Source organism: Durio zibethinus, chromosome 13 (assembly GCF_047325235.1).
Source record: "Durio zibethinus cultivar Kanyao isolate XHJ-2024 chromosome 13, ASM4732523v1, whole genome shotgun sequence".
NCBI lineage: Eukaryota > Viridiplantae > Streptophyta > Magnoliopsida > Malvales > Malvaceae > Durio > Durio zibethinus.
Genome location: NC_143174.1, coordinates 18,248,526 through 18,272,424, shown reverse-complemented (window position 1 = coordinate 18,272,424; position 23,899 = coordinate 18,248,526). Strand labels below are relative to the sequence as shown.

Here is a 23,899-nt window from a genome sequence, read left to right as displayed (position 1 = left end):
CAAATGCTAGGGGTTAAAGAGACACTTATCTAGACAAGTACCTTGATTTACCTACTATGATAGGAAAAAATAGAAAAAAAAAAGAGTTTAGGAACATCATTGATAGAATTAGATAAAAAAATAGACAATGAAGCAATTGTATGCTATACATAGGTATCATAACATTTAAGTTGGGAGAACTTACTCATTAGACATAAAAAAATATAAAGTCGTTACCAATCTTTTTTATTTATGTGTGATTGATCATCTATGTGAATTTATACTTTTTAAGATTGTCCTAAGTGTAAATTAAAGATTCCTAAAAAAAATAGATTGGTCTACATTAATAGCACAAGGTTTGTGAGTCAGTTACATTCAATGAAGGTTTTAGTAGCCCATTACACCCAAAATTGATACCAAATTAATTATGTATTATCTTGCCTAAACCTTAATCAAATATGATTTTTATATCATGCAAATTATACAAAAATCAATTCCAATCCCTTTATTTTTTTATACAATATTGTCATACAAAGATTCTATCAAGAATATTATGTAATCATGCAAATAATTAAAACATGCAAATATCAAGCAAATATATTATAAATTATACCAAAAATCATGAAATCAATATAAAATCATGCAACAATCACACCAAAATATTCATGCAAATATTTAATAAAGCATGCAAACAACAAGTCATGTAAAATTTATAATGCAAAAATATCATGCAAATAAATATTTAATAAAATATGCAAATAACAAATCATGCAAATAAATTATGTAAATATATTAACAATAATGTAAATATTAATAACTGTACAAATATTAATAATCATGCAAAAATAAAATAATGCAAAAAAAACCACAAAATATGCAAAAAAAAAAAAACATAAAAACAAAAAAAAACATAAATTAAATAAAAATTAAAAAAAACATAGCATAAATTTAAAATTTCAAACTGGGTGGTGTCACTATAGGCGTCACGCGGGTTGTATGGGTGAGAGTCAAGAAGGATCAGTTTCTTTCTTTATCCAAACGGTAGTATTTTGACATCTAGAAAAGTTTCTTTTGTTCTTTTTCTTTTTCAACTTTCTACCTTTAGCTTTCAAGCTCTTCTTCTTCTCTCTAAAGTTTCTTTCCCAAGAACAGACCTCTAAAATTTCATACTTTAACCGATCATCGAGCTCCCCGTTGGTCTCGCCTATCACCTCTACCACCGATCACCTTGCCTGTGCCACTTTGCCAGCAGTGCCTCCTTCCTCCCTTTCCTATTTTCTGCTCGAACCTTAGGCAAGAACAACCACTATTTTAACCTAAAACCAGCCTCTTATTCCTTCCCTCTTCTATTCTTTGCCCAAACACTTAAGCCAAAAACCCATTGTCTGCTTCCTCTTTTTGCCACTTGCAACCAAAAATTCTTCTACTTATTATCTTTTAATCCAATATCAGTTACAAAAGCACAAAGATCTCCAAAAGCCTTTAAGCCAAAAGCCCTACCAAAAATTCTTCTGGCTTTTTGATGCATGAACAGTCGCTTGATTGTTTGATTGTGGTTTTTTGGTTGCCAATTTGTGGGTTTATTGGGTGTGGGTTAATTTTATGGCTTGTTGGTTTTGTTTGAAATTCTGGGTTTGGTGGGTTTTCTAAGTTGTTGCTGGTTGATTTTGAGTTTGAATGCCAGGTATTGGGTATTTTGTAGGTTGATCGACTGGGTTTGGGTTTACTGGCTTGCGGTTTGGAAGTTAGTTGAATCTGTGTTGGCTGCTGGTAGCTGTTTGTGATTTGCCCGAATTGCTTTCTACTTATTTTTTATTTGCTACTGTTGAGTATTTTCTCCTCTTAACTGCTTCTTCTTCCTTGTTAATTGATTGCCTGAATTGTCCGTGCTCTTTGCTAAATTCTCACTTATTGCTTGATGTCTCGTAACTACTTCTAAAATTGCTGATAGATTGCTTTTCCTTGATTGATCTCTTGTTCCTTGCTAATTGTTCGATCCTTTATTGCTTTCTGTGTGCTTCTTTAATTCTTGTTCAGTACTTGAGGCTAATTGCTCACTGCCTCTGTTGGCTGGCTTCGTATCTTCCCTTCCTTTTGAAGACTCAAAAACTTTGACCAAATCTCTTGCTTTTTGATGGCCTCTTATTGATCTTGATTTGCGAATGTCCGAACTCCCTTTGTGATCACAGATTCCAAGTTTTTTATAGGGATCAAATCCCAATTCAATTCAAAAAACTTTAATTTCACCAGATCTAGAAAAAATCTTCATGATTTGATTTTGTTTAATTTTTTTCTTTTTTCATGAATTAGGCCCTAAATTTTTCATAATTGATTAATCAATGAATTATCGAATCTGAGATTGAATATAACAGAATCAAATCCCAAAGTAATCTGCACAGATAAATCACATGTTTTTTTTTTCTTACTTTTTTTATACTTTGGTCAGTAAAATCAAGTCAAAATTAAAATTAAAATTTTTGAGCTTTTAATTTTCGGATCTAAGATTTTTTGAATTAGGATCCAATATTTGAATCCCAATGAATTTTGAAAAATCTCTAGATAAAAATGGGAGGTAAGGAAATATTTATTAAATCAGTCTTGCTATGTGTTGCTTCTTACTGCCAAAGGTTGTCTGCCAGGAATTAAATGGTATTATTAGCAAATTTTGGTGGAGCTCAAAGAAGGACAAGAAAGGGCTACATTGGCTCAAATGGGAGAATTTGCGTGTGAATAGAAGGGAAGGGGGCATGGTTTTTAGGAATTTTGAATTGTTTAACAAGGCACTCTTGGCCAAACAGTGTTGGAGGTTATTACAGAACACAAACTCTCTGGTACATAGGGTGCTGAGTGATAATACTTCCCGAATGAAAATTTCATGCAGGTCACCTTGGGTCGAAACCCATCCATGACATGGAGAAGCCTATGGTCGGTTAGAGACGTGCTTAAAGCTGGGTTATGCTGGAGGGTGGGAAATGGAGACCATATACGGATCTTGAAGGATTGCTGGCTATTTCATAACAGGATGCTCTACTTTGAAAGAAATTCATAGATATGTCTCAATGAAATGCCAAAATGGCTAAACTTATGCGACCTCTTCCACGTGAATGGAATACAAAAATAATAAGGGCTCTATTTACTGACGAAGAATAAGAAGCAATAATGGGGCTGCCACAAAGCCATGAAAGCCATGCGGATGCACTATTCTGCAGTTTGGAAGCAAACGACCGTTTCTCAGTGAGGAGCATTTATCATTGGTTGGTGAATGATCAGATGAGGATGAGTGGAAATACCATTGTTGCACAAACAGATAGGGAAAGAAGTTTCTAGACAAGATTGTGGAACCTTAAAATCCCTAGTAAAATATTGGGGTGGAGACTAAATAAAGGTCTCCTACCAGTGTACACTCAGCTGAGGAGAAAAGAAATCGATGTAGATGTTGCATGCCTAAGGTGTGGACTGCAGGAAGAGACTATCGTACATGCACTGTTGGAATGCGCAAGTATTAAGGAAGTATGGAGCTTACAGAACATGGAAGCTAGATGGCGTGAGTTTGATCAAACTACTGAAAAGGGTTGGCTAACAGAAATAGCTGAACAACTGGATTCTAATAGTCTCGAATAGGGACTGGCTTTATGCTGGGCAACATGGCATCATAGGAACCTGGTTTTGAAAGATGAGGTCCACAGAACGCCAGCTCTTGTGGGACAGTTTGCCGGGTGTTATCTACAAGAGTATAGAAAGCTAAACAGGATGTAGGAGCAACGCCAAGTGAAGCAAGTGAAAAGTGGACACCGCCACCTCACGGATTGGTCAAAATCAATTTTGATGGAGCCCTTAATCGAGAAGCAAAGGAGGCGCTGAAGCTATCTCTAGGGACGGGAAAGGGGACTTCCTGGAGGCCATCACTTTAAAGATCGCCCAAGTTCAAAACCCAATCATCATTGAAGCTGTTGCTGTGGCAAAAGCAGTGGAGCTTGCAAAAAAAAACTGGGTCTAGAAGAAATATGCCTTGAAGGGGATGCCTTAAGAGTGATTAATAGATGCAAGACAGGTGCTCAGGATTTGTCCTGCGTGGGGCGAATATTGGGTGACGTGAGGAACATGGGAAGAACATTTAAGACCTTTACAGTAGGGCATGTGAAGAGATATGCTAACAAACTAGCTGATTTCCTGGCAAAACATGCTCTTAATGTGGTTTCGGAGGAGAAATGGATAGGGATATGCCCTTCCATCATTCATAGTTTGATTGTATAATATTACAATTTCTTTTGGCTCAAAAAAGAAAAAAAAAACCATTCAATTGGATATGCAAATATGAAAAAAGGATATCTAAAATTAAACTGTTTTCTAATATAAATTAATTAAAGACATGTCATTTTTTTTAGGATGCTCACATGTCAAAATATTAAACTATCTATGTAGTACAATTGTCTTTTTCCTAAAAATTTTTATTTTTAAATATTTATATAAGATAAAACATATTATAACTATATAATATCTTAAAAATTATTTTTATCACAATATGCATCCGTGCATCGGGATTAACACTAATTAAAAAGTAAACCTATAATTAAAAGCAGGCATACCTAAAAATGGACTGCTCAAACTCACTCTTATTCATCGCCTTTCTGGTCGAATAGTAAGTAAACATAGTTTGCTTCAAATACTAATTTATTCGACTATGTATTCCATTTATTATGGACATAAAAATGGATTAAGATTCACGATATGCAATTATCATTGATCTATATGAAATTAAAAGAAATCTAAACCCCGCTGGCTATTAACATGATTCTGAGCGGACAGAAGGAATTAACCAAAGATTTAAGCTGTAGCAGCTGTAAAACAAACCATTATCTTCCGAGTTTAACCTTATTACAAACATCCATACACTAAGTTTCGAAAAATAAAAATAAAAATTCAGTTTAGATGTCACGTGGCATCCCTTCAGCTCCCTTTTCACTTTTTTTTTTTTAATTTTTTTTCTATTTTTCATTTTCCTACTTCTTCCTCCATCTTGAAATTATTCCCTCACTCTCTCACTACTCCCTTAAAAAGGAAAATGACAAGCATGTCGTTCCCCACTCATTGCCGACATCCACTTATCAGCGACAGATTTTTCTCATAAACTTCCCCAATCTCCTCTCGATTTCCTCTACACATCTTTTAGATTGGATTTTCTAAATTAAAAAAAAAAAAAAAAAACTAGATTGGAACCTGAAAGTCATGGCTTCAAATCGTAAAAACTTCACTTCCATTGCCTCAAACCGCCTGAAATTTGAATATGTTATTCCCCTTCACTTGCTCTTAGTTTTCATCGGTTTAGATTTCTTAAAACGCTCCTCCACTGAGAGTCATCTTTGTTTCCATCGACCACCGCCTGTGATTGACAAAAAATACGCAAGAAGCATTCCTCTTTTTCTACCCTATCCTTCCTTCCCTTAATATTCTATTTTTGAAGTAAGAAACCACCGCCAAAATCTTTCACAAAGGTATCATCTAATCTCACAATGAGTTGGTAAATATTTAATGTTTGTAAAAAGACTGGGTTTGGTTTTAAATATCTTTGATCGAGTTGTGTTTTTTTAGTTTGTGCTATTGAAATTTCAAGTGTCCGTCATAATTTGATATTTGATCAAACTTTGACTAATTATACTAATTTTGATTGTTTTAAAACAATATATATATATATATAATGATGGTTTAATAGTAATATGGTTGGGATTTTAGGACTTTGAGCAATCTAAGATGAATAATTAAGTATTGTGCTGAAATTTTTAACCATGATTCAAAAAGCAGACGTTTTATATATTTTAAAGTGTTATAATTTTTTTATGCTTTTTGTTTTAGTTAAAGTGCGCATTTGTGCAATAGAAAAACAAATGGCAAATATGATTTTATCTTCTCTACACCTTTGCATATGAACTCAATTTTATAATTTTGCTTAACGATGTTTGAATATTTTATATTTAAATATAGCATAACGAAAATGACCTTACCTTATAACGTGATCATTAATTAAAATTATGTGCTCTATTTATGGTTAGATCAATTATGACATGTATTTAGGAAATATTTCTAGCATGATTAACAATATGATTTTGGACAATTGTAAAAATATTGGTTATAATCTATACCATTATATAAAAAACAGTCCCTTTATTGTGATATTACTGTCCACGTCAGCCACGTAATAAATACATGTAGAAAGGTTAATTTTGGTCATTTTATGGGTGAATGTTGGTTTTAAGCGGTCCGAGTGTTTTTCTTCTTTAGTTCCTGCTTTTCTTTTTCTCAACATTTTCATTGTATTTTCTCTCTTCTTTGTTTTGTTCGTCAAGGTAAGTTTCTGTTGTCTTTCTTTTTTTTTTCCTTTTTTTTTGTTGGGTGGCATGTTTTTTGTTGGTGGTTTGTTGTTGTTGTTGTTTTGACATTGTTGTTTTTGTGTAGCGTTGTTGTTCGATTAATTGTTTTTGTTTTCATGCATTGCTTTATTTGCATGTATTCATCAAAATTTTTATATTTTTGAGGTGATAGGTTTTTCTTGATGTTAGTTCTGTGTTTCAATTGTGTTTTTTTTTTTTTTTTTTTTCATGCACGTTATTTTTAGGTAAGCTATATTTTTCTCATTATTGTCCTTAAAAATAATTTGAGTGATTTAAGACTAAAGGCATCTTAAACTGTTCTAGAAAGTTCTAGCCCGTTCACGCTATTGGGGATCCAATGTGGAGGGTATCACTATCCTCTTCCTCCTCAAAATAGTTACTGATTCTATTTGGCGAAAAGAAATCCAATGCGGAACCAGGGGTGCCACTCGCATCGGCTGCGGTGGCATCGAGGTCAGTTCCAACGCTACATTCAACAACGACCAAGTCGAGAAAGGGGGGAGTGATGGGGTTCCCCAGAAAGTTATAGATAGCGATGATCATGAGGTAAGTTCACTGAATAGGGAATCAGTAGGGGTTAGTTCGAAATCAAGCGTTTCAGGTGAAAAATTAGAAATTGACGATTACAATAATGATAATAAAATGGGAGATTTTCAATCTGCTGATGCCCATGAAAATGGTAAGGCTATTTTTTTAAAATTGTAAAATGCTGTAAATATTAACTCAAGGTTGAAATATCAGTGGACGAGGAAGGACAACAGAAAAACAACAGAGTTATATAAACCTTTTTTTTTAGTAACAGAATATGAACTTGAGAAAGAGCGTTCTGTTGTTAAAGTTCTTTTCGATTGAATGAATAGGTTTGGGTACCTTTTGTATTCTGACTTTGTTAGCAATTTAGATACAAGAAAATCTAAATCAAGATATGATTCTGTTTCATTATTTTTTTAAAGCTTGAGTGAGTTGAATTCTTCAGGAAGATTGTTGGATTAAAATTTACAGATTTAAGCTCATACTAGAAATGTAATTGGAACTTGGATGAAAGCCCACCTCTTAACATAAAAAAGAGAAGAGCCTTAAAATATAACATTGTTAAGAATGCTTGCATTGTGTGTATGAATTGTGCTTTTAATTCTTTTGCATCGATTGACTGCTGTGCTTAATGGTAAAACTGTTCTGAAGACAAGGGTAATATCCTCTGCTTACATAACTTATAAAGGGTTCTCTATTCTTGGTAAATTTCATTGTGTTTCGATTATCGTTTCTAAGATTATGATTGGCTTCCCCATTCACATATAGAATTACCCATATTGTTTTGTGTCTGGACCAAATTATTTTACCCATGTTTAGTATTAGTTATTATTTTTTTGTTGTTTATAAGATTTTACTGTTGAAGTTGTTTTGCTGTTGTATAAATTGGGTTTGATATTTGCCGTTGTTTTCTTAAATAGAATATCACAAATAATTATTCCCCTCGATTTCACTAATTCTGCCAACTATGATTCTTATGAACAAAGGTAAACTCCTAAATTTTATTGCATTACAGTTTTTAGGTTTCAAGATTTATAGAAAATAATTGCTTATTTTCAGTGAGATTATTGTTAGGATTATTATTTTTGGTATAATTATTTGTAGTGAAAAGGAAAGCAGATTGTGGAATCATAGGAAGGAGCAAATGCTTGCTTCAATTTGATTGGAATTTCAATTCAACCCAACCCTAGGCAGATAAACAAATGGAATATAGATTGTGGACTTTTGACTTTCTAAATTAGATTAGGATTTTAGATTTGCATTATCTCTTTTCTCTTTTTTATTATTATTATTTTTATTTTGTTCTAATTAAGGTCAATTTAGAATAATAATATGTGATTGAGACCAACGGATCTGGAAGTCTTGGTCATCAGTTAATGTAGGATTACAAAGGAATAAGGTTCCAAGAATGAATGGATTGAAGTTTATCATTTCTTTGGCCTTAAAATAAACATTGATTATTATATCTATATATGATATCATCATTTAAATTGTAAACAGAAAGCTGCCTGTTTGGTAGGTGGGAGACTGGGGTGCAGGAGGAAGAATGGAGGGGGATTGTTTGCCAGCACATTTTCGACAGTGATTTATTTGATATTGGTTCAAGTTACTATATATATATATTAGATATAAATATATATATATATATATTGTTTCAAGTGATTTATTTGATATTGGTTCAAGTTACTATATATATATATATATATAAATTTAAATTATTAAACCATGTGCCTGTGTTGTGAAGCACTAACATATTTATATGCAATAAATGTTGCACACCATGGAGAACTACAAATGTGTAATATTGTATGTCGTAAAATTGTTGATAAGTAAACTGCGAAGGCATTCAATGACTAGTTTTCTTGTTGCTGTTGTCTAATGTAGGTTGACTTTATGAAGATGCCATTTTCTGACAACGGCTTTGATGCAATTTATGCAATCAAAGCTACTTGCCATGCAACGGATGCTGTATGTCAATTTAAAATTTTTCCTATCTCAATCACGATTATTTTCATCATGGTTAGAATGGATTATGAAGTTTCTGTCATATATTGATTTTTTCTGGTTTGATTGGATTGTTATCTCTGTTGTGTAGTATGGATGCTACAAGGAGATTTATAAAGTACTAAAGTTAGGTCAGTGTTTTGCTATGTATGAGTTGTGCGTGACTGATTCTTTTGATCCACATAACCAAAAACATCAAAAAATTAAGGTGGGCATCTAAAGAGCATTAAAATGTTCCTTGGTTTGATGTGTATCCATTAGTTGATCTTACATGAAAGTATCACTTATACAAGCAGAAATTAAGATTGATGATGGTCTTCCAGATATCAGGTTGACTAGACAGTGCCTGGATGCTCTAAAAAAGGCTAATTTTGAGGTGAATTTTTACTTCTTTTCCCCTCCCTCCTCTTTTCCTTTTTAATTGGGAATGGAATATGACCGGTAATTATTTTCATTTTGTATTTCTAGATCATATGGGAGAAAGATTTTGTTGTTGACCACCCTATCCCTTGTTACCTGCCTTCAGATAGAAATCACTTCTCATTGAGTAGCTTATGTCTAACAACTATCGAATGCTTTATTACTAAAAATATGGTACAAGCTTTCAAAGGACCCTTCATTTTCATGATACTCTTTATGAAAAAGTGATGCTCTTGGATAAGATGGTCGTATTAAGTTCATAAGTGTTTACCTATAATTTTTCCTTGTTATAGGTCAAGGCTCTAGAATTTGTAGGATTTGCTCCAAAGGGAAGTCAAAGGGTTCAAGATTTTCTGGAGAAGGCTACAAAAGGGTTGGTTGAAGGTGGCAGATTAGTTGAAGTCCTATTTCTCCATAATTTCTTCTGCATGTTGGTTTACCCCTAACTTTGAAAAAATTGTAGTTTGAATGGATATGCACATAGAAAGCTTTTAAAGAAAAACAGAAGTTGGACACAATCTCCATTTTCAATAGGTCGACTAACGTGCTGACATAATCTGTAATTTTGGATTGTAGGAAAGAGATTTTTCCGCCTGTTTATTTCTTCTTTACTCGAAAACCACCTTTAAAGAGCCAGTGAAGGAATGGTGCACAAACAAATTAGCCTGCTACTTGCTTTAGTTATGGAAATTCTTCCTGTGAAGGTATATTTTGAAAGGGATAAACCATGGTAAACAACTTGCAATTTGGTGACCTGCGAGTCTATGTATTAGACATTGTTTTGTTGGTTTCTTTTTTTAGATATTATGAGCCTTAGCCTTTGTGATTTTAAAACCTTATCAAAAGATTGGTTGTCGTTAATGGATGATGGTGTTCTTAATGGGAAAATTAGTTTATAATTTATGTCTAAGTTTGAAAAAGTTGTTAAGTTATTTTAATTTGTTTTTGCTGTTGTGATGGATGATGGTGTTCTTAATGGGAAAGCTGGTTTATGATTTATGTCTAAGTTTGGAAAAGTAGTTAAGAGTCGTTTTCATTTTCCTTTTATATCTAAAGAGAAGAACTTGAGGGCTCTTGATTTCGATTAATACAAATTATATTTGGTTACCTGTTTATTTCTGTGTTTATGATTTTTCTTGGAGTCTATTCCATTAGTTACAATTACAAGCATCTTAACACTCGAAGTGGTAAGAACACTTTTCTAAAAGCTTGTATTTGAAGAAAGTGTCAAGTTCTTTTCTTTACTGAGATTGACACTTGTACAAAATGAAAAGCAGGAGTAGATGCATGTAGTATGGGGCGCGTTATTTATTTTTTAGATTATTATATCTGTAAACTTAAACTTATTTTGATGCCAATGTATTACATAATTGTTCAAATAGCTTATAATTCATGATCTTTTTTATGCTACTTCTCCTTTTATTGTTCCCATGTTGTTAAATGGAATTCCTTTCCTTATTACCTTGTTTTCCCCCAACTTCAACTAACTTTCTTTCTCAAGAGTTTTGGCACATTTATTTTGTTGTCCCGATATATCTCTTATAGTTGCTATAAATTTACAAGGTTATTGGTTTTATTCACTTGATGATTAAGAACCAATATGTATCTCAAGAAGTGTTTGTTGCTATGGTTAGATGATTTATCAGAATAAACTAAAGGCATCTTCTTTCTTTTTTCTCCACCTTACCTGTGCTCGCTTACCTTTCTTTGCATTTTTCTGTTCCACCTGTAAATGTTATGTAGGCATTACATATCATACTACTCTTGTTGCAATGTTTATGTGTTGCACACCTGCCATTTTTTTTGCTATTGGAAGTGCATGTCTGGAAATGCTTATTGTTATCTTCAATCAGTTAATCAGTTCTTACTCCAAAAACTTAACCCCCCGCTGCCCTGCACTAGCTCCAGTCATAATAAACTTATGTAGATAAATATCTATGTCATTTACTATCGACAAAACATCCAGGTTCATGTGTGCTTCAGTGGGTAAGCTGAATGTGGCCATTCTAGTGGGTTAAGGGGAGAAGCATATCACATTTTTATAGTAGAGGCAGGACTGTCAAAGATTTTCTTTTTCCCTTTTTCTTTGGCCCATGAATTTTGCTTTGCCTATCCATTGTTTGACTCTTATCATTGTTTGACTGAGATAAACTTTTAACTTTAAAAATTTTATGTTCATAGCTTAAACAATATTTTCTTCGTTATTAGGCTGTAAAGGTTATCTTTAACACTTATCATTTTAACAACTTTTCTTTCATATCCAAAAATTTTATACCCATAGTTTAAACAAGCTCACGACAAAGCATGGCCCTGCCACCTAGTACTCGTTAAATTGTTGGCCAGCGCCAAGTTCGATGGCACTCTAGTATCTATAAGGATAAATAAAAGCTATCCCATTCTCCAATTTGAAGGATAGATAAGCATAGTAAATAAAAAAAATTAAGGAATAATTTTGGAAAGGGCATTCTTTAGAAGCTTCTCCTAAGCTTTAAGTGAGAAGCTTCTTTGGGTTGGAGAAAAAAGGCTTTCTCCAGAAGACAATCAAAAAAAATTAAAAGAGAGAAACAGGGAGGAGGAAGAGAAAGGAAAATAGAAGAAGGAAGCTTGGTGTTTTTTTTTGCTTCCCATTCTGATGGCTTCCCTCTGGGTTTCTTCAAAAATGCTGTTTTAAGGTCCAAAATGGTATCTGCTATTTCTCTCCAGCGAGGAAGAGGCTGATGAGAGACTTCAAGAGGCTACAGCAGGATCCACTTGTTGGTATTGGTGGGGCTGCTCAAGCTAATAATATCATGCTTTGGAACGCTGTCATTTTTGGGTATTTCTCAATTTTCTTCCTTTCTTTTTCTTTTTGATTTGGTATTTTTTTAATTTTGGGAATTTTTTTGCAAGCCTGATGATACTCCTTAGAATGGATGTAAATTTTTTTATTTTTCTGTTTTTGTTTTCTTTCACTTGAATTTTATAAATTTTTAGTTTTCTTTGTTATGCTGTTGACATTTTCTTATGGGATTTTTGTATGAGTTGTGAAATTTAAGCTGTTAATTGTGTTACCTTTTTAGGTTTTAGGTGAAAATTAATGAATTGGTATCATTTTGTTGTTTCAGTTCTTGCTGATTTAGTCATTTTGCCTTGAAATTTGAACTGTTATGTATTTTTGGACATGCATGCTTAAATCAATATGCATTGATACATGATTCGAGCACACATGATTTTCTGAGTTGGTGAAAGGGGAGTACGGTTGAATTTTTGCGCAATCTTTTTATTTAATTAATTGAGTTAATTCTATTTTTCAGCTCTTCAAACGGTGAGTTGCAGATTTGGCTGACACTAAAGGCATCATTGTTCAAAGACTAGATAACTCTCAGTCTGTCTAGGCATTTTAATAATATAAAGACAGTTAGTATAGATGATGATGAAAATTACATTGGGTGCACTCAGGCTGCCACCACATTGAAGGCCTTTAGGCTGCCATCTGACTTGTCAGATCGAAGAATTAAGAACCTGTCATCCAAACATTGGAGAGTATCTCCAAATTTGAATGGTGGGGCTTCTTTTAGAAATGGTATATGCCCATCTATGGTTTTATTAATATTGGATTTTGCTCATGTAGTATGAATGTAGCTGTAGATGTCATGATATAGTCTATTGAATTCCCTGAAGTTTGCGACTAATAATAACTTCTTGCTCATGTTACTGAATATGGTAGGCATTCGTTTCTATATTTGTTTTTTTAGCATTATAAATCCACCTTCTTGATTAAATGCCATTTTCTGATTAACCGATGTTTCTAGATAGGGCGCGAAAAACAATTTTTCATAATGGAAGAACCAGTTATACACATCAAAGATCATAGAGGATCTCTCCTTTCAAGAGAAAGTAGTTCTTTAATCAATACCCATTCTCTGCACCTGATCAAGGCTTTCAGTTTGATGACAGATTTAATTCTGCTGATAAAAGAAGCAATGGTGACAACTATAGTGCAGGTGCAATAAAACAACACTGCTAGCTTTCATTTTTCTTTATTTTATAGTCTTAGGCGTTAGGGATATATTCAGTTTTTAGCTGAATATTCCAAGCTCTTACATGCAGCTGTTAGAGTGGCATCCTCACTTACAAGTCCAGGTCTACATCTTGGCTCCAGAGACCGTAATGGTATGAAGATCATTGGCACAATGCATTAGTATCTAATCTGATGCCAGTATTATCCAGGCATGCTCTAACTTTTTTTCCTTTTCTATTTAAGGTTTATTCAGTGAAGCTTTATTCAGTGAAGCTTCGTATCAAATCCTTCAAGGTTCCAGAGCTCTTTGTTGAGATTCCTACAACTGCAACTGTTGGTTCACTGAAAGTATGCAGTATTGCCTTCTTTTCTGTTGTTTTATAGTGTGCTTCTCTTCTTTGGCCAAAAAAAAAAAAAAGATATCATGCTTCCCTTCTACTCCAACTTTTATGTACGAAGTTTTATACCATTGGAGAAAAAAAGTGAACTTAATTTACGAACTATGATTCTTTGGACAGGAGCATAACATCATAACAATATTCATGTCATTTGATAAAATACTTCTTATCAGACAAATGGTGCTTTGGTCTTTTTGGTATTTTAAGAAATAATGTATAGCCTTATCAAAAATGAAGGAGCCTCTTTTTCTTTATTTTCATGGATACGAGGTCAAGCATACTGGTTCTGTGTCTGCACATTGGTGATAACTAATGTCTAATGGTTTTTATAGACGATATTCATGAAGGCAGTGACTACCATACATGGAGATGAACATTATGTATCATATGTTACTCTATAACTATTTTTGGCAGGGCAAATGTTCAATTACAAAATATTTTCATGGCCAATCTACATACCTATTTTCTTCAATGCAATTGCTAGATAACCTCAACATTGAGACAACACTTTTATCACCCCCTGGTATTCTTTCTTTGCTGATCATTTTCTGATCTCGCTTATGATTGTAATAGGTTTGCATCATCTAACTAGGGCTTGGAGTTCATTCAGGTAGTGAAAGCTACTCAGAGGTGAATTTACCTAAACCAAAAATTCATTTTCCTGGTGAAAAAAGCTAGATTGAGGATACTATGCCTGATTTGGATCTGCAAAAACAAAAAGTGAATGTCTTGAAGATGAGGTTTTAGTTTTTGCAGATTTTTTTCTAAATATTACATAGCAGTTTTAAGATGATAATAGGTTATTAAAGAATGAAAATGTACAAAGTTCATAGAACTTATGTTTAGGAGTTTTTCAATGAAGGTTTGATAGCTAATTTTCAAAGAAAATGCACTGTTGTACTTTTTCCTTGATTTTAGAAAGCAAGATATGTATAATTTTCTACATGTTTGTAATGTGCACTACCTGTTTTTGATACATTCTATCTTATTTTCATTCCTAAATGATTCTATTTTAGTGTTAACCAAATACACTAAAGTAAACCTAGTAAAAAAGCCCAGGCATATTACTTTAATGTCATCTTCTGTGTGAATCTATTAATTTTGAAGGCAAATAAGTATTGTAGTTGCTAACGTTATTTAGATTTAATTCAAATAATACAAATATATTTTTATTAGTTTCAAGCTCCTTCTAGATGGGTGGCCAATGTGGTAGGAGCCACACTGATCACTTATCCAAATGGAGCATTAATTGTGGTGATTTAAGACACAATCACAACCTTTTTATAATATCTAATTTACCAGTTTTCTCATAATGGTTCTACCTGTGCCAGACACTGAGAATTAGATTTATTGCCTATATTTACTTCTGCAGTGGATCCAGCACTAGTCATTGAAGGAAGCTGGGATATTTTGGAGTCTATTGATGATAGTTTCTTTTTTGTTGCAAGCAGCTTATACTATGTTTAAGGTTGTTGGTTTTCTTACTGAAATTTAAGTAGCTAACCATTTCCAAGTTCTATATAATACATTCATGTAACATGTGATATTTAATAATTTGCAGGAAGTAATCTTATTGGATGCTGCACAGTGATTAAAAGTATGATGTTTACTGTTGGAAAGTTCCTATATTTTGTTGGTCAAATTGAACATAAAAAGTTGAGAAAAATTGTGTGAGTGCATGCATTGTATTAAAGAATATTTTCTTGCGTTGGTTGCAGGGTGGTTCATTAGATCTATTTGTTGTAAATTCCTATGGTTCTACATTTCAAGTAAGTACTGTGTATTGAGTTACATTATTAGGTTGTGTGACAATTTTCACTTAAATCTATTTTGGATCTTGGTTGGATGTTAATGTGATTATACTATGTTTAGTGCAGGCATTATTCATTGGCCTACTTCTACCCTTTTTATCAAAACTTTGGGGCTTTCCATTTAGTCAGCTTCCAAACTATCTTGAACATTAGTGGTACTTTATCAAGTGGTAAGCTGTCATAATTGTTTCATTATCTTCTATCTATCATCATAAAGGTCAACCGATTCCATTATGAGCTGTGTAGGCAATGATTGCATTTCAAATGGAAGGCATAGTCTGCCATGAATATGCCTATAAATTGCACATGTCATACATCATGCAAGAAATACAGACAGTTTAGAAAATTACAAGTCATTTCATAATGAAAAGAAAGAGTTGTTTCATATCATTTTAATTGTTCAATACTTTTTTTTATTGTCATTTTAAATGTGCTCACATTTTACAAATTAATTTAATTAAATGTTAATAAAAATTCCAAACCAAAGCTCGGGCAGTAACATAAATAAAAGTAATCCCCTAACTCCTAATTTTTTGTACAGGTCAACAAAGTAATTAAAAATGATTGATGGGTAAATTTGGTAAAATGCTCGGGAATGTGTTACTTTTTGGGGAATAAGAAAGGGTAGGAAGCTTCTGGAATGGGAGAAAGCTTTCTAAGCAAAAAAATTTATTGTCTTTCTTCCACAGGTGATCTTCATCTAAACACAACCCATTAAACCTACAAAAGCTGCTGGTGTTCCATCCACCAGATCATGCTGATTATGATTACGATGCCGATGTTGATGACCATAACCATTATTCTTTGTCTCCACATCTTCATCAGCATATAACTTCAAAACTGCCTAAGAAGCCGTGGAAGAAGACGATGCGGTAGAAGCAGAAGAACATGCAATGACCTTGATAGGTGCCCGAGTTGACAAAGAAGATGAAGAAGAAGACATGCAAGGGAAATCAGGAAGGGAAATCACTATAGAAAATTGAAGCATCATTAACATTAAGAAAGTCATCTTGCAGCTCAGGGTCAAGCCAGATCTCTCTTTCTTTAGTACCCATCTCTCTTTCCATCTCAACAGCATCAAACCTTGAAGGTTTGCTTTTTTTCTAACCCCTGCATGCAGATTTTCACCTCGCAACTGTTAACGATTGGTCGACAGTGAAGCTGGTGCTAGATATTGGATGTGGCATAGGGATTCTGCTCAATGCAATGGTGACTCAACTGAAGAAAGCTGGGAGTTTGGGTCAGGGTGTTGGGCTGGATCTCTCTAAACGAACTACTTTGTCTATGCTGCTAACTGCCAACGTGGAAGGTTTGCAATTGTTCTTTTTTCTTGAACACATTTCTTTTCAATTTAATTTCCAAATGACGAAATTTTTTGTTGTTGTTAGTGAACTCCTAATTTTTCTGACGGCAAGAAAAAATCTTTGTATGTGTGGGTTTTTACATGTATTCATTTATTTTGCTTGTACTTATTTAAATAAGAATGTGATGAAACTTATCTAATTCGTCGTTCCCTCTAGCAATTATATTGAAAGCAAGAATTGATAGGGAAATAGAGGTGAAAATATTATTACAAATTTCAATTCATAATAATTTATTCATCTTATGACAGTGAGCCTGCAAAATTTGTGCACTCTGCTGATGTTGGGATTGCTGCTGAGTTGCCCGATATTGCTGAGAAGGTATAGGCAGCAACCACAGCTTGAGCGGTTTGCTTTCTAGAGAATCCTTGTTAGAATTTAATTGGGCTTACAGCCAACAAGTGGTTGCAGCCTTGTGTATACTCAGAGTCAATCATAAGACTTATCATCAAGATTTTCTTCCTTTTTTACGATCATATACATTACCTTGTCCCATACAATAGGTTAGGAAGCCAAAAATAAGCCTTCACTTCTTGAGATTTTTAAGGATGATGATCAGATCAGCCTCACTTAAACAGTTCTATTCATTTTTCACGTCCAACCAATAGGATATAAAGGAATAACCCAGCAAGAAATTTGTAGGGGTGGCAGAGAATATGGGGCTCATTTAACTTTAATTATACTTAATTAGCACAGTCTGAGTTATGACCCTTGATTGCAAAAAAAAGAAAAGATTCAACAGTACAATTCAATATGATTCAACAGCATCAAGCCATTTCAAAGTTCAAACAAACATCGATTTTTTCATGCAAACATGAAATGAGGAATTTAAATCCACTATAACTGCCAAAAACAAAGCGTCATTGGTGAACATTGTTGGGAAAGAAAGCATCAAGGGCTTCATTATTCTCTACTAATGAAAAGAAATCAAGAGAAAATAATGTTGTGAGAAAAGCCCCTAGGCGAAGCGAGGGCAAAAATCTAGCTTGCTTTAAAAAGAATGGTGTCGGCTATCAAAGTTATAGTAGTATTACTAATACTCAGGAACAAAATATCATGATAAGCATGTAACCTTACAGGGTAAAACGATAAACCACTCTTTGTTCTTTGAAATTAATGATTTAATTTTCTCTATATCTTTGGATTAAAAATTCAAATTGATAATTTGACTTTAAAATATTTGCATGTTTTATATTTAAACATAGCATAACAAATGATTACAACAAGATCAATCGATTAAGATTAGGACTAAAATTAAATGCTCTATGTATGATGAGATCAATTATCGAGATCAATCTATCAAGATTAAGACTAAAATTATATGCTCTATATATGATGAAATCAATTATGACAGAATATTTCTAACGATTAACAATGACTTCGGACAGTCAGCCCGAAGCCAGTGGCAGTCTAATGATAATAAAACTAGGGAATGGCACTCTAGTAATAATAAAACTAGGGAATATCAAGCTTTTAATTGTGATAATACCTCTTCTTACCACTTCAATCACAAGGAAATCCTTAATTGGAACCGACAATTTTAAATAACACGAAAATCATTAAAAAATATTTTAAAAAATTTATGATTTAATATTTTAATAAAAATTATATATAAATTTAATAAAAACTAAAATATATATTTAATATGTATGATAATAATTTTTATATTTTAGACATATTTGATACAAAACAAACATGACAATAATATACGGACTGCCTAAATCTAAATTTAACTAAACCTCCACAGCGATAAGAAAGTCCTCAAGTTTTGAATAGCTGCCCTGTATATTTTGCATAGCAATTCTTCCATAATAAACTGAGTCCGAGACATTTCCCTACTTGGCTCAACATGATATAGAAGACCCACCGGAGAGAAAAAAAAAAAAAAAAAAAAAAAAACCCACTGAATTAATAATTCTCTGTTTATAAAAATAAATAAATAACAGAGGGAGAGGATAATTTGCAAATAACGAAACCAAATTAATTTGAATTAATGTGCAAATAACTCTCTTGAATTATAATAAAATATTTAATATAATATATTAATTTTAATATTTTATAGTATTTAATATTAACTATATAATTAATTTTAGATAATGATACATAATAATTAAATTACTAAATTTATATTAATTAATAAATTTAGAATTCAAAAATACATCAAATAAAATTAAAAATTTTAAAACTTACACATTTATTATAATTTAAAAATCATCCTCAATATTATCGCATTTGAGTAGGCAAAAATAAAAAACCTACTCCCTTATTACGACTACATAAAACGTGATACGGAATAGCTCCGAAAGATAACCACAAAATCAATTTACCCTAAACCTTAAAAGAGTAAATCGCTACTCAAATTATATCCAAAAATCAGATTAAGAGGTTAGGTTCCAAATTTTATATATTATATAAAAGATAATATAACATGCAACTCTATAGAAAGGGAAATTTTCCGTACAGATAGATAAATCCCCAATTGAGTTCTTAAAAAGGCTACAATACTCTTAAGCAGCAGTCCAAAACCACATGGTGGTACATCTGCCACTCCCCCAAGCAACTGATTTTAAATAAAGCATTCCACATTAGTTCAAGAACAAATACACGTGGCCTCTAGCAATCAGACAACCACACAAATCGATTCATGATTTGGGCCCGAAGACTGCTATTTGCTGAATGAACCTCCATTATGATGGCACTACAAAAAAACAAATTGCTAAGCATTAGAAATTGAAGCCAGCATACACAACAAAAAGTAGAGGAAAGGCACAAATCGAAGCCACATCTATTCTATCTAATTAGGCCAACCAAAAACTGATGGTGGCATCAAGTACAGCAAAACAAACAACCTTCCACAAAAATATTAAGCCAAGTAGAAATGGGAGCATTCTAACAATGCGTTGAAATCATTGACAAGAATATGAATGTTCTACTAGTTATATCAAAAGCAGATGGAAGACATCAAAAGAAACGTACTGTATGTGGATGTATCAATCTGCTCAGGAAGCTCCTTTATATCCACTTCAAACCTCTCTTGGACCTGCAATCGATTGAACAAAATTCGTAGGTGGACAGATAATGGTACAAAACAATGTCTGGAAGTTCCGAATCCAAACCTGATTAAGCACATCAGAATCTGAAGCAGATGAAACAAATGTAATTGCAAGACCCTTGGTGCCAAACCGACCAGCTCTTCCAACCTACCAATGGACAGAGGAACAATATCAGTCAGTTAGCTTATATGCATAAAAGCGAAGCAAGACTAGCATGCAGTTGAAACAAAATCTACCCGGTGCAAGTATGTATCAGCAGAATCTGGCATGTCATAGTTGATGACAATGTTAACGCGTTCAATGTCAATTCCCCTTCCAACCAAATCTGTGGCCACAAGAATTCTTTTATGCCCCTCCTTGAAACCCTTGTAGCGAGTCAGCCTATAAATCATTGATTGGCATTACAACAAAGGGTGAGACTGGTCACTTATTTATCAACCAAAGAAACCTGAACTTCTACAAGATAACAACTAAATAGTTTCTAATAAGTAGATATAACCCTAAAACAAGAGACCTAACTTTGGGATCACAGGAAAACAAATATTATTAAGTAAACTGAAAAGCCACAAAATAAGTAAAAATGGTATTATTTTCTCTTCACGTGTGTTTTGCATCATTCTTTTAAGAAGAAAAAACAAATAGAAAAGACAATAAATGACCATGTTGCATAACCCAACTCGAAGATATCATGTCAAAACAAATATTCAATAGGAGCGAGTGCATAAACTACAGCATCCACTGTAGCAGAATACACAAAATAAGCAACCAAACCACCATATTAGGTGCGTTAAGAAAACATGATAAAAGAGTGCCCCAAAAACCTTTGATAGGGATCCTTATACAAAAAAAGGTCCTTTAGACATTTATTTTACAAAAATATAAAGTACACTAAGTGTCTTTCTAAATTAAAAAAAGACAAAGTAACAAGAATGAATGATGCATGATAAGTACAAACCTTTCTTCCTGGGACATGCCAGAGTGGATGCATATAGAGGGAAAATTGCACTCCACAAGTAACTTGTTCAACTCAGCCGCTCGGTTCACACTTTTGACAAAGATAACAACTTGGTTGAAGTCCAATGCATCAAGAAGGTCATTCAACTTGCGGTTTTTCTCCAGCTCACTCAATTTGATGTAGTGCTGTCATTGGAATCATTTTGGTGATTAGATCTTAAATGATCTTTAAAACACGAGACAATTAAGGTATAAGCCAGCTTATTGGAACATACCTGCACAAGACCATGAAGGGTCAACTTGGCCTCATCGTCAACATAAATTTCCATCGGCTGAAAGGAACAAAGTTCACAGTAAATCATATTAGGTAGCTTCCTCATGGAAATGGAATCCAGTACGAAATGAATTAGGTATGCACATCCCTTGATTGAGATCCCGATCCATCTGCATTGCCTCCTTGCAGATTTGTTGCTTAGTCACAGCAAGCAAGTGCCATTCTCTCTCAAAAACAAAGATTCTATTACATGACTACACTGCACCCCAAATAAGGAAATATCCAACCCTTCTTTATTACCCCCATTCTATGCCCGCACCAATAGCCTAAATAGAAAGGAAAAAAACCCTAAAAAAATAAGCCAAAATAAAAATCAGCTCACACATATCATACTACAAAAGCCTAAACACTGTAAACCTAGGACTTCACCACTAGCCTTCCTCATTCGATCTGCATAACACATAAATAACTAGCTGAAGCCACTGCATCCAAGCAACACCAATGGCAAGTAGATGGACCCACCAGATGTAAAATTTTACAAAACTCTCGGAGAAAGCTGGGCATGAATTAAAAAGAAACTTCTAAATTCAAGTAGTATTGGCCATGAAACATTACATCTTGCATAAATTTCTTGCAAACTGGGCGAATTTCTTTGCTGAGTGTGGCAGAAAACATCATAACTTGCTTATCATGAGGGGTCATCTTGAAAATCTCTTGCACATCTCTCCTCATGTCTGCAGAAGATAAGTAGAATAAATACCAGAGGGAATAACAGAAGTAAATGAAACATTAAAAACTTATACGCTTATCCAGCTTCAGGTTAACAAAACCATACCAAGTGATTCAAGCATCTTGTCACACTCATCAAGTATGAAATGCCTCACATTTTTCAAAGAAAGGTCCTTGTCTCTTGCCAGAGCCAAAATCCTTCCTGGTGTCCCAACAACAATGTGGGGGCATTCATTTTTCAGTAGATCTTTGTGAACTCTGATGTTGACACCACCGTAGAAGACAGCAACCTTGATATCAGGCAGGTAAGTACTGAACCTCTCAAACTCATGACAAATCTACGAGGGGATAGCTAAATGAGATCACATCTATCATATAACTTCAAGAATCCAAAGGGAATTCCCATGACCAGAAAGATTCCAAAAAAAGAAGCAAAGCATGTTCTTACCTGGTAAGCTAACTCTCTCGTATGGCATAAAACTAGGGCAATAACTTGTCCTGGACTCGGTTCAATTTGCTGTAATGTTGATAGAACAAAAACCGCAGTCTTCCCCATTCCTGATTTAGCTTGGCAAATGACATCCATACCCAGTATAGCTTGGGGAATACATTCATGTTGCACTGATGAAGAAACAAAGAAAATTGTATGGAAGGAATCCGTGTTAAGTAAAATATAACCTCCGTGATCCTTTTAATTGAAACTTTATGATAGTGGCATATTACCTGCAAAAAGAATGCATCAAACAAAATTTTTAGACCGATCAAAAGTTCACATTAAACATGCAAAAAAAAGGGTATACGTCATCAAAATCGAACAGTTTGCACACAAGCCCCAAACATAGAAAATAATACATCACAAACTCCAAAGAACAAGCTATATTAAATTTAACTTAAAATTTAGGCTTTTAGGGATGGAACTGAATGTATAGGTTAAAAAAATATAAAAAGGAAAGGAGTGTCAGAAATTTGCCTTCGGAAGGGTGTTCAAATCCAGAGTCAACAATGGCCCGAAGAAGCTCTGGCTTCAAAAGGAAGTCTCTGAATCCTGAACTGTGAATCCCAACATAGCCCCTACAAAGACAAAGAAAAGACAAAATTAGAACCAAATCTTCCCCAAGGATCATTTACCATCATATACAAAAGCGAAATAAAATAATTTGAAACCCAAAAAAAAAAAAAAAAAAGAAAAGAAAAACAAAATTGATACAACTAATAATTATTCTAACAAAATTTATATCTTCTTATCCAAAGTTTCTTCTTCTCGTACAAGAGGGGAATTAACACTATTTCCTAAAATAAGAAATATTTGAATAAAAAATGAAAAGCGAATAATAGAAAGAAAGTCAAACTCACTTCTTCGCAGCCTCGCCATTGACTTTTGCAGTGACAGAGTCAGGGGCTTTCTCCTCTTCTTCCTCGTAGTCGAGAAGCTCTTCCTCGTAAGCATCGTTGTCCCTTGTTTCTCCCATTTTTTCTACAAAATCCCCAATAAACAACATACATTAGGATTTAATCGGAAAAAAAGATCGTAGATTAACTAAAACCAATTAGGGTTTTTCATTAAAAAAATTAGGTTTAGATTTGAGAGATTTACCTGAAAAATAATTAAAAGAGGAAGAAAATTGGGGGGTTCTAGGGTTAGGGTTTGGAGAGTGTCTGCAAAGCAAAAAGGTTAGCAATTGAAAAAGTAAAAAAGAGATTTAAAAGTGTAGAGAGAGAATGTTTCGACGAGAGACAGAGATAGGGATTGCAAGCGCGACGAGTGATCCTTATAAACGCAAGAAAATTAGTTCATTTCCCAAAGTACCCTAGCTTCTTCTCATTAATTACCGTCTTTAGCGGTTCTGAGCTCTATCCCTTCTGGCTGTTGAAAGAGAAATGACCGCCATGGTCCTGACCGCAGGCCATTTTGAGCTCAAAAGTTTTTTTGGTCAGTAGATAAGAAAATAGTAAAATCATAAATATTCAAAATTAAATTAACGCTCATAAGCATAATAAA

At 33.6% G+C, this 23,899-nt stretch overlaps 2 protein-coding genes and 1 long non-coding RNA gene across 3 annotated transcripts; 2 read left to right on the top strand and 1 right to left on the bottom strand.

Annotated features, from left to right (window-relative positions):
• Positions 1-558: 558 nt before the first annotated feature.
• Positions 559-4,292, top strand: LOC149515377 (uncharacterized). The gene is made up of 2 exons (XR_016326520.1): positions 559-1,755; positions 2,619-4,292. It is a non-coding gene; the product is annotated as an uncharacterized LOC149515377 (long non-coding RNA).
• Positions 4,293-5,205: 913 nt separating this feature from the next.
• LOC111302883 (uncharacterized) lies at positions 5,206-17,567 on the top strand. Its single transcript, XM_089742423.1, has 14 exons — positions 5,206-5,332; positions 6,187-6,320; positions 6,669-6,911; positions 8,781-8,864; positions 13,112-13,303; positions 13,410-13,472; positions 13,564-13,668; positions 14,133-14,458; positions 15,091-15,186; positions 15,280-15,315; positions 15,437-15,487; positions 15,596-15,699; positions 16,219-16,838; positions 17,142-17,567. Exons 1-8 carry the CDS (start codon positions 5,206-5,208, stop codon positions 14,268-14,270), a joined length of 1,086 nt encoding a protein of 361 aa, XP_089598549.1. The 3' UTR covers positions 14,271-14,458; positions 15,091-15,186; positions 15,280-15,315; positions 15,437-15,487; positions 15,596-15,699; positions 16,219-16,838; positions 17,142-17,567.
• Positions 17,568-19,276: 1,709 nt separating this feature from the next.
• Positions 19,277-23,642, bottom strand: LOC111302882 (DEAD-box ATP-dependent RNA helicase 15). Its single transcript, XM_022898766.2, has 12 exons — positions 23,495-23,642; positions 23,254-23,374; positions 22,871-22,971; positions 22,349-22,521; positions 22,007-22,238; positions 21,787-21,905; positions 21,173-21,229; positions 20,899-21,083; positions 20,180-20,324; positions 20,007-20,090; positions 19,867-19,930; positions 19,277-19,588 (listed from the first exon to the last, which is right to left on the bottom strand). The coding sequence occupies exons 2-12, from the start codon at positions 23,367-23,369 to the stop codon at positions 19,578-19,580; spliced, it is 1,287 nt and encodes a 428-aa protein (XP_022754501.1). The 5' UTR covers positions 23,370-23,374; positions 23,495-23,642; the 3' UTR covers positions 19,277-19,577.
• Positions 23,643-23,899: the final 257 nt, after the last annotated feature.